Source organism: Strongylocentrotus purpuratus, unplaced genomic scaffold (assembly GCF_000002235.5).
Source record: "Strongylocentrotus purpuratus isolate Spur 01 unplaced genomic scaffold, Spur_5.0 spur5_scaffold_2, whole genome shotgun sequence".
Lineage (NCBI taxonomy): Eukaryota > Metazoa > Echinodermata > Echinoidea > Camarodonta > Strongylocentrotidae > Strongylocentrotus > Strongylocentrotus purpuratus.
In genome coordinates, this window is record NW_022145605.1 from 7,077,464 (window position 1) to 7,087,923 (window position 10,460).

General features: G+C 41.9%; 1 protein-coding gene across 2 annotated transcripts; it reads right to left on the bottom strand.

The window, feature by feature from the left end:
* Positions 1-4,644, bottom strand: LOC100890594 (oocyte zinc finger protein XlCOF6). Of its 2 annotated transcripts, XM_030991532.1 has the most exons (5): positions 4,117-4,644; positions 3,189-3,319; positions 2,683-2,808; positions 2,152-2,574; positions 1-1,679 (listed from the first exon to the last, which is right to left on the bottom strand). In XM_030991532.1, the coding sequence occupies exons 1-5, from the start codon at positions 4,461-4,463 to the stop codon at positions 280-282; spliced, it is 2,427 nt and encodes an 808-aa protein (XP_030847392.1). In that variant the 5' UTR covers positions 4,464-4,644; the 3' UTR covers positions 1-279. The 2 variants fall into 2 exon arrangements, with proteins under 2 accessions (XP_030847392.1, XP_030847391.1); XM_030991531.1 differs by having other exon boundaries at positions 2,152-2,808; positions 4,117-4,643.
* Between the last annotated feature and the right edge of the window lie 5,816 nt (positions 4,645-10,460).

Sequence of the window (10,460 nt, forward strand, 5' to 3'; positions counted from 1 at the left end):
ATCAACCTTTTCTAATCGACTCCACAACGTGTCTTTCACAATGCAATTGCATGACCAGAACCGGTCTTTACCCTTAATATTACAATAAAAAAGGAACTTGAGGAAGCTAATAGCTAATAGCTAGTAGGGGCTAAACCTCCAAGAACCCAGCCAGGGCTTGTACAACTAGCCCTTGATCCATAAGATAAGTACTCTTGTTACATGCTCATATAACTAGCCTATTCCCCTAAAAATACCTTCCATTATTTTCCCCTTGCTAAGCTTGCATCCCCTATATTTTTACGATCCTGATGGTGACACTTCTGCCACATGGGTTCTTTCATGACTTTCAAAATTGCTCCTCGTTGACAAAATTTTGTTACAATAGAAACATGGGAATTGTTCTCCTTTTGTGTGGGTCTGCATATGTCTTGTCAGATCACTATTCTGTGAAAAACTTTTGTCACAAATGGCACAAGTGAATGGTTTATCTCCTCCGTGAGTTTTCAAATGCTGCACAAGATTGCCTTTCACGGAAAATAATTTGTCACAAACTGAACATTTGAAAGGCTTCTCTCCTGTATGAGTTCTGATATGTCGGGTAAGACTACAACTGTCTTTAAATCCTTTATCGCAATAAGGACACTCAAAAGATCTACCTGCTGTGTGGCCTCTGACATGGGTCGAGAGCCTACCCTCAGATGAAAATTCCTTCGGCAGTAACACTTCTTCCACATGGGTTCTTTCATGACTTTCAAAATCGCTCCTCGTTGACAATATTTTGTTACAATAAGAACATGGGAATTTTTTTCTTGTGTGGGTCTGCATATGTCTTGTCAGATCACTATTCTGTGAAAAACTTTTGTCACATACACAGCACTGGAAAGGCTTTATACGAGTTCCTGAGTGGGTTCTGTACATATGTCTTGAAAGCCCACTCTGATGTAAAAATCTTTTGTCACAAATGGTACAAGTGAATGGTTTCTCTCCTCTGTGATTTTTCAAATGCTGCCCAAGATTGCCCTTCACCGAAAATGATTTGTCACAAACCGAACATTTGAAAGGCTTCTCTCCTGTATGAGTTCTGATATGTCGGGCAAGACTAACGCTGTCTTTAAATCCTTTATTGCAATAAGAACACTCAAATCTACCTGCCGTGTGGCCTCTGACATGGGTCGAGAGCCTACCCTCAGATGAAAATTTCTTACCACACAATGAACACTTGTGGGGTTTCACAGGTATATGGACTTCCATATGTCGCATGAGACCCTCATTTCGGGTAAACCTTTTATGACACTCAGGACATGCAAACCGCTTTTCTTGTGCATCGGTACCTTTATGTTTCTGGGGTCTGCTTTCATTTGTCAATCCTGTGTTACACATTGAATACTCTTGAATCTCTTCACCACAATCAATTGCTCCTGCAGAATTCAACCGTTCATGCTCATGATGTAAATCTTGGTCCATGGTATCGACCTCTGCAACACACAGTACTTGGAGGTGGTCATCCTGATTTTGTCTGTTAGTAGAGCTTACTGACCCTTTACTAAGAGACATATCAGATCTTGAACAGACAGTTGCTTCTGACACTGTCAAGGTTGTTTCTGACTCATTACATGGTGAACCATCCTTCCGTTTTCTTGTGATCTGCGGGGATAATCTTGGAATTTCATTGCAGTCCTCCTTGCTTGAGCTTCCATCTAAGGAGAAAAGGAGGATTTGAAGAAATATAATTTTGATAAAAACAGAGAAAATAACCTTTATTGAAAACTTTTCATCACTTTAAACAAATCAGTCATGGCATACAGGTACATCATAGTTATCAATTCACACAAACTTCAAAGAGCTGTAAGTTTCATATTTTTCTATTTTTTTTCCATTTCAACCATGAAGAATACTAAATACCTAACTAACATACAATACCAACACTATGAACAAATACTGAAATTATCTTGTATCCATTTGCAAAATATAGAGAGTGCATGTGTTGTTTGAGTTGGCATAAAAGTAAGTGAAGTATGTCACTCTGCGGACATTTGCAAGAAATTATTTGGGGGCGGGGGGCTCTCATATTTCTAAATGGTTTACTATTGTTTTCTTATTTTGATTTTAAACAAAAACTATGGATGTCAGGATCCTTTCCCTTATGATCCATGCCAACTATTTCACTACCTTGTTTGGATGAAGAGTGTGCTGTAATGTCCACATTCCTTGTTTCATCTCCTTCTCCATCTCCTTGATAATCGTTTTCAAGATAGTCATCGTCCGACAACTCTTCTTTTATGAGCACATGGTAAGGTAGCCCGTCTTCATCTGCCAGTTGATGTCCTTCAGATTTATCATCTTCTATCCATTCATCTTCAAGACCATCTTCTTTTGCATAGGTGGTGTCATATTCTACATCCCCAGGTGGTAGAAGATCTGCAAGTTTCTCTTTGGGTTTATCCCCTTCCCCATAGTAACCATCTAAATCCTCTTCTTTGAAGAAGAGAGTCTCGTAATCATCTAAATCCTCTTCTTTGATGGAGATGGTCTTGTTATCATGTTTTTCACTTGTCTGCTGCTCTTCAGCTTCGCTGTCCTCTCTGTAATCACCTTGCATGTTTTCTCCTCTTCCAGGTGAACAGTCGGTCGGGCAGCCTACTCTTTCTGCTGGCTGCTCTCCAGCTTTCTCTTCAGCTTCGCTGTCCTCTCTGTAATCACCTTGCATGTTTTCTCCTCTTCCAGGTGAGCAGTCGGTCTGGCAGCCTACTCTTTCTGCCGGCTGTGGCTCTTCATATATCCCCTTCTTGGATTTCCCCATGGTGTTCAGATTGTTGACTTTCTCTCCTAAAAGAAAAAGGACATGGTAGAGTCTACATGGAAATACTACCTCATCACCCTACCTCTACTATGTCTACTACCACGTACCCTACCTCTGTATACTACCTTAACTACCGTCCTACATTGATTATGACCCACCCTACCTCTACTTCTACCCTTCCTCTATATATTATCATCACACATTACGAGTAAGACCCTATTAATACTATATTATCACTCTACCTATAGTATTACTTCCCTACCGCTACTTGTTGTCCTCTTGGAGCCAAGTTGGTGTTAAAATTATACAGAGCTTTAAGTTAATCCTGTCTGTTTGTAGCAACATTCACATTCAATCATGCACAAGTTACCTCGGCACAATTCATATTGTTTTCTAAAGAACATACCAGAGCATGTGGTTGGGCTGCTAGGAAGACAAGGAGTGTTGGGTTTCGTGTCCTGAAATGAAGATGTACTTGGGCTCTTGGAAGACTCTTGTGGCTTGCTTGATGAGGGGGCTGGTGTGCTTTGGAGATGACTGTAACAAAACAAAAAAAATTGTATAATTTAACATCAACATATTTCTATTTGCTCCATTAATCTAAATACACAAAAAACCTCAAAACTGAATGCAAATTAATTTCATAAATTTGTGAATATCATAAAGGAAAAATATTCATGGCGGTTAGTGTTATTTGATCTATATATTTTTCATTATATCCAAATGCAAAAACACCATGAGATAAGGCTTTGAGCTCGAGTCTTTATGTTTGATATTTTTACGTGTCCAGACACAGATTTCCCACCTTTGAGAATCGACCCCCCCGAGGGATAGTTAGTTCAAGTCGCAAGGAATATGTTGATGTTCTTTTTTTCCCGCTAGCCCCAAGGGATCACATACGATTTAAGTTTGAACTTTGAAAATACCCTTCCCCCACTTTTTGCATCATATCGCCTAATGCTAAACAGCTGCATTCTAATGCCATTAAAACGCAGCTGTTTAGCAAAAAATGATAACTCGGCACGAACCACTTTTTTTTCCATTCTGACCAAAATGTTATGAATATTGCAGAGTTTTTGAGGGGCTGTATCTTTTGATAGAAAAATCGGTGAGTCTTGAAATTTGAAATGTTTTATTCTGATTACATATTTTATTCAAATAGGTCTATCCAACAACAATGGTGAAAAACGATCCCAAATTGAAAATTGAAAAATCGTTCAGACACCCTTAGTAGACCTATGGATTCAAACGTGGCACGGCCGGCAGGTGGGCGTGGGCTTCAAGGCCGTCTTGACACAACCCCCCCCCCCCCCCCCTCCCTCCATCATCATTACCTTCGTTTAATAATTGGAGCCAAAGCCAACGGAGGTAGGCCTATGGCTATGGCCGGTATGCTTGGTGGATTGAGCGGAGTAACTGGAGACTCGATGGGCCTAGGTGGCAGACCTTTGCCAGGGATCGCCTCCGCTGCGCACAGGGCGCTGGTGACGGTAGCGCATGGTGGTACATTGCACAGTTTGCAACTGGAGTGAATTTCAAGCAGATGTAACGCAAACGTTTCATTCAAACTTTCCTTGGATGGAACTAGTGTCAATCCACGTCCAAATATATTCTTGTGTTCCATCCACATATTGTACGCACTGTAGAGACGTATATCGTAGAATCCCCTCCCGTCCGCCATTTCATTCGAAAACCGCACAAAAGTGTTATTGTTGTTCTTCTTCTATAAGAATCCTAGACAGCCCGACCACCAGACACCCGACCCTGGATAAACCGACCGTATACCCTGGACAACTCGACCAACTCGAGTTGTCCAGGGTGGGGTGCTTCGGTGGACAGCTCGGGCCACTTTTGGAAAGACTTCATTTTGCGACAGCTACCTAAACCTAACCCTAACCCTATCTCTAACCCTAACCCTATCCCTAAGCCTAATTCTAACCCTATTTTATAATGTTTTATATATCATTATTATATGTCGGCGCGGATCCAGGATTTTCCAATAGGGGGCCGGAAATTTGAAAATCACGCAGACATTTAAACTCAACATAATACTGACAAGGTCGACTCAGAAGCACCGTATATACCAGTAGGTATACCTACAAGCAGACACAATTTTGGAAAGGGTGCAGGCTCACATATCACGTCTCTTGTCTGGTATGTTGTGAAAAGTTTCATTTATCACCAAAATATACGAGATGAGATTACAAAACTAAGTCTTTTGCCCAAATATCAATTTGCTGGTTTTACAATTTGGCGAGCGAGCGAAAATTTGAGCATACTTATGTATGTTGTGAAAATTATCACCAAAATATACGTGATAAGAATTATTCAAACAAACTATTCGGGCAGCTCGCTGCCCGATTACCCGGCCCCCCCCCCCCCCCGGCTTTCATCGAAAGGGTGCGGTGCGGTGCGGCGCGGTGTGGTGTGCTCAACGCACCCATTCGATAAAAGAGGGGGGCCTTTTCTCTAAAGGGTGCGTTGAGAGCGGAGTACCGTTTTAACACACCCTTTCGATGAAAGCGGGGGGGCTTTTCTCGAAAGGGTGCGTCGACTAGTCTTTCGCATCAGTCGTTTAAAATGAGGATCTCGGACAGAAGGTAATAGTTGCCAATTTAAGTATATCGAAAATGTATTAAATAAAATGGAATGGTCTTGATTACAGAGTGGTCTCTTTGATGGGGGAGACAGAGAGAAGGAAAAAAGGGAAAGGGAAAGGGAAAATAAAAGGAAAGAAAGAAGAATAAGAAGAGAAGAGGCAAACGGGGGGGGGGCAAAGGACTCTTGCCCCCCCCCCCCCCCCGCCAAAAAATAAATGAGAGAGAGAGAGAAGGGAAAGGGAAAGAGAAGATAAAAGGAAAGAAAGAAGAGGAAGAAGAAGAGGGAAACGGGGGCAAAGGGCTTTTGCCTCCTCCCCCCCCCCCCCCCCCCGCCAACAAATAAATAGTAGAGAGAGAGAGAGAGAAATAGAGAGAGAAGGGAAAGGGAAAGGGAAAGAAAATTCTCTCTCTCTCTCTTATTTATTTTTTGCCGGGGGGGGAGGAGGCAACAGCCCTTCGCCCCCGTTTCCCTCTTCTCTTCTTATTCTTTTCTTTCTTTCCTTTTATCTTCTCTTTCCTTTCCCTTCTCTCTCTCTCTTATTTATTTTTTGGCGGGGGGGGAGGGGAAGGAGGGCTAGGAGGCAAGAGCCCTTCGCCCCCGTTTCCTTCTTTTTTCTCTTCTTTCTTTCCTTTTATCTTCTCTTTCCCTTTCCTTTCCCTTCTCTCTCTTACTTATCTTTCGGCGGGGGGGGGGGAGGAGGAGGAGGCAAGAGCCCCTCTTTTCTTCTTATTCTTCTTCCTTTCCTTTTTTATTCTCTTTCCCTTTCCCTTTCCCTTCTCTCTCTTACTTATCTTTCGGCGGCGGGGGGGGGGGGGAGGAGGAGGAGGCAAGAGCCCCTCTTTTCTTCTTATTCTTCTTCCTTTCCTTTTTTATTCTCTTTCCCTTTCCCTTTCCCTTCTCTCTTTCTCTCTTATTTATTTTTTGGCGGGGGGAGGGAGGCAAGAGCCTTTCGCCCCCGTTTCCCTCTTTTCTTCTTCTTCTTCCTCTTCTTTCTTTCCTTTTATCTTTTCTTTCCCTTTCCCTTCTCTCTCTCTCTCTCTTATTTATTTTGTTGGCAAGAACCCTTCGCCCCCTTTCCCTGTTTTCTTATTCTTTTTCCTCTTCTTTCTTTCCTTTTAGATTTTCTTTCCCTCTCCCTTCTCTCTCTCTCTCTCTCTCTCTCTCTTATTTATTTTTTTGGCGGGAGGGGGGGGGGGGGTGGGGAGGTAAGAATCTTTCACCCTTCCCCCTATCCATCTTTCCTTCTTCTTCTTCTTTCTTTCCTTTTATATTTTCTTTCCCTTTCCCTTCTCTCTCTCTCTCTTATTTATTTGTTGGCAGGGGGAGGCAAGAGCCCTTCGCCCCCTTTCCCTCTTTTCTTATTCTTTTTCCTCTTCTTTCTTTCCTTTTAGATTTTGTTTCCCTCTCCCTTCTCTCTCACTCTCTGTTATTTATTTTTTTGGCGGGAGGGGGTGGGGGAGAGGTAAGAACCTTTCGCCCTTCCTCCGTATCCATCTTTCCTTCTTCTTCTTCTTTCTTTCCTTTTATATTTTCTTTCCCTTTCCCTTCTCTCTCTCTCTCTCTCTCCTATTTATTTGTTGGCGGGGGGGGGGGAGGAGGCAAGAGCCCTTCGCCCCCGTTTCCCTCTTTTCTTTTTATTCTTCTTCCTCTTCTTTCTTTCCTTTTATATTCTCTTTCCCTTTCCCTTCTCTCTCTCTCTCTCTCCCTTTCGCCCTTCCCCCGTTTCCCTCTTTCCTTCTTCTTCTTCTTTCTTTCCTTTTATATTTTCTTTCCCTTTCCCTTTCCCTTCTCTCTCTATTTCTCTCTCTCTCTCTCTACTATTTATTTGTTGGCGGGGGGGGGGGAGGAGGCAAAAGCCCTTTGCCCCCGTTTCCCTCTTTTCTTCTTCTTCCTCTTCTTTCTTTCCTTTTATCTTCTCTTTCCCTTTCCCTTCTCTCTCTCTCTGATTTATTTTTTGGCGGGGGGGGGGGCAAGAGTCCTTTGCCCCCCCCCCCCGTTTGCCTCTTCTCTTCTTATTCTTCTTTCCTTCCTTTTATCTTCCCTTTCCCTTTCCCTTTTTTCCTTTTCTCTGTCTCCCCCATCAAAGAGACCACTCTGTAATCAAGACCATTCCATTTTATTTAATACATTTTCGATATACTTAAATTGGCAACTATTACCTTCTGTCCGAGATCCTCATTTTAAACGACTGATGCGAAAGACTAGTCGACGCACCCTTTCGAGAAAAGCCCCCCCCGCTTTCATCGAAAGGGTGTGTTAAAACGGTACTCCGCTCTCAACGCACCCTTTCGAGAAAAGGCCCCCCTCTTTTATCGAATGGGTGCGTTGAGCACACCACACCGCGCCGCACCGCACCGCACCCTTTCGATGAAAGCCCCCCCCCCCCCCCCCCCCCACTCAGAGGTCGGAATGACCGCATGCGTGTTGCCAAAATGTCCGGTAAAGGGGTACTTTTCGTGCGACAAAGTCCGGCCCGAGAATTGTAAAAAAAGGGGTGTATTTGACTTTTCACCCGGAGATTTCTTTAAAAAGGGGTTGTTTTTCTTTTTTTCTCTCATCTCTTTTGACTCCTGAGAAATTATTCCGAATTTAGGGGGGTACATTGAGTTAGGGGGGTCTCCAAGGCAGGAAAAGCCCGCGAAAAGCCCGCGAAAGGGGGGTTCGGAAATGTTGGCAGTCCTCAGATAGGGGGTGCTTTCAAAAAGAGGGTACGAGCATATGCGTACCCTAAATAACACTGAGTGGGGGGGGGGGGGGGGCCGGGCCCGATTATTGGTAATTTTTCAATTTTCGGGGAAAGAGAGGCTGCAACCCCAACCCGCATTAACTGCAGATGTTATGAAATGAAATTTGAATCCTTGTGGAGTATATAGAAAGGTTTGTGCTACAACCATGATTGCAATGAAAATGTCCATTTATTTGGAATTCCAGAACAATTAAACTCTTGTGGTATTGTTTCATGACTGTCAATATTTAACACTTTCTTTATATCTTTACATATTTATATCATCACTCTCGTTCGCTTAAAAAAATAACAACGTGCTCGAGTTATTCGCTACAACCATTATAGCAATGCCATTTATTTGGAAAATCCAGAACATCATCCTGTGGTATTTTGTGTTTCATGACTGTCGTATATTAAACACTTTCTTTATATCTTTACATATTTATATTTATGAATGACTTTATCACTCTCGTTCGCTTACAAAAATACCAACGTGCTCATATCACTCCGTATTCCATTATGAATACATTACAAATATAAGTCTATTTTTTACAAACCACTAATATAAGAAGCAAAGCCGTCGATTCTTTTTCATTGTCGGGGATGAATTATCTTAGTTAAAAACGCTTCATAGGATACACAGCCCAGATATTATCAGAGGCTACTGCGCAAGTACTGGTTGAGGCCCTATACTATTATTTAAGATTCGAATAATAGTATATATAAAACAATCACTATGTGAGAGCACACAATTATGAAAAGTTGAGAACAATACAAGATTAATTCCCATAGTACATTTTCACTTCGAAGTATCTGCATGTTAATATAATATGCAGGAATCTTAAATAAATACAAACATCTATTTCAATAACCTTCCAGTTATCTTATAATAGAGTATATAGTAAATAATGCAGTTTTGCTCGGCTGAAAGCTATCCGTGATGACATGTAGCAGACGTATATTAGATTTTAAACCGATTCATTTTCAGCGACCGTTTGTATTTGCTTTTACTGAAACAAACTAGGCAATTCTGGACAGGGGTTGCAAGAGTAATCAAAGTTTTGTGTTATTAGGCGAGGGGGCGTAGCGACCAAGCGAGATTTTTCCATTTTGAATGCTGAAATTATGGATTCTATATAGAAAACGCCAAAGCAAATATGTAGGTCTACGTCTAGCTTCCCGCTATATTTCTTCTAGCCATATTTCTAAATGTCCGACTCTCTTAAAAAAAAAAAGAGTGAATTTTCAATCTATTTTCACTTTCTTGGGAGTGACGTCCGTGATCACTTGTTTAGGAGTGAAAATCGATTGATTTTAGAGTGCTCTCTAAAAGAAAAAGAGTGAATGTTCACTCTATTTTCACTCTATTTTCACTATCCAGAGGAGTGACGTCCGTGATTTTGAAAATTCACTCTTTTTTTTAAGAGAGCTGCAGGGGGACGTGTCCCCCAATCGGGCCATGGATCACCGCCCCTGTCCATGATTAGGCTACTACCAAGATTTTTTCAAATGGCACAAGCGAGAGTCGGCACGAGCTGATGCAGAAAGGCAAAATTAGAGTTCCGAAGCGGCCCCTTTAACATTAATTTAAAATTTGACTGTTGAGTATATAGCTTCTAAAGACATCCACAATGACGTGCCCTTTTCAAATTTCTCACGCAAGAGTGATGACCTTTGTAGCGCAGGGGCTATTTTCAACGTTTAATTTCGAATCCGCTGCTCGGGATTTTATGCGACCGGCTCCCTCTATTCAATAACGTCTCCCAAGCCTTCTAGAATGACCCCCAATCTCCCTGAAAAATTGACCGATCGACATTCCGTTTCGTTAGTGGGGGGGGGGGGGGGGGGGGGGGTAAGGTCTTCTTTTTAGGTCGTCCATTTGGATTTTTTAAATATTTAATTAATTTATAATAAAAAAATAATAATAAACCTCAAAAGGGGGGGGGGGGGGGGGGTTAAAAAAAAACATGCACAGGGTTACTAGGGTATCAATCATTTTCCATTATCTTCTTGAACCCTTTCTCTGTCATAGGCAGTTTCGTCTGCCTAGGTTTATGATATTGTTATTTTGATGATAGAAAGCTTGTCTTTCTCTCGAAAATTTGCAAGGTGTTCATAATTTGTGAAGTTCAGTAATTTTGTTCAATATTTCAATATTTGTTATGAAGTCAAAATGATTAATCTGCCAATTCTTTTTGCAAGGAGCAAGAAAACTTTATGAAATAACATTATAATTCTTGTCGAAAAATCATACATGATTTCTGTCTTGACCCTGTCTTGACAGATTTGCAGTGGATATTGCTCTCTCCCTCTTTCTCTTACCCCCCCCCCCCCCTCTCTCTCTCTCTCTAA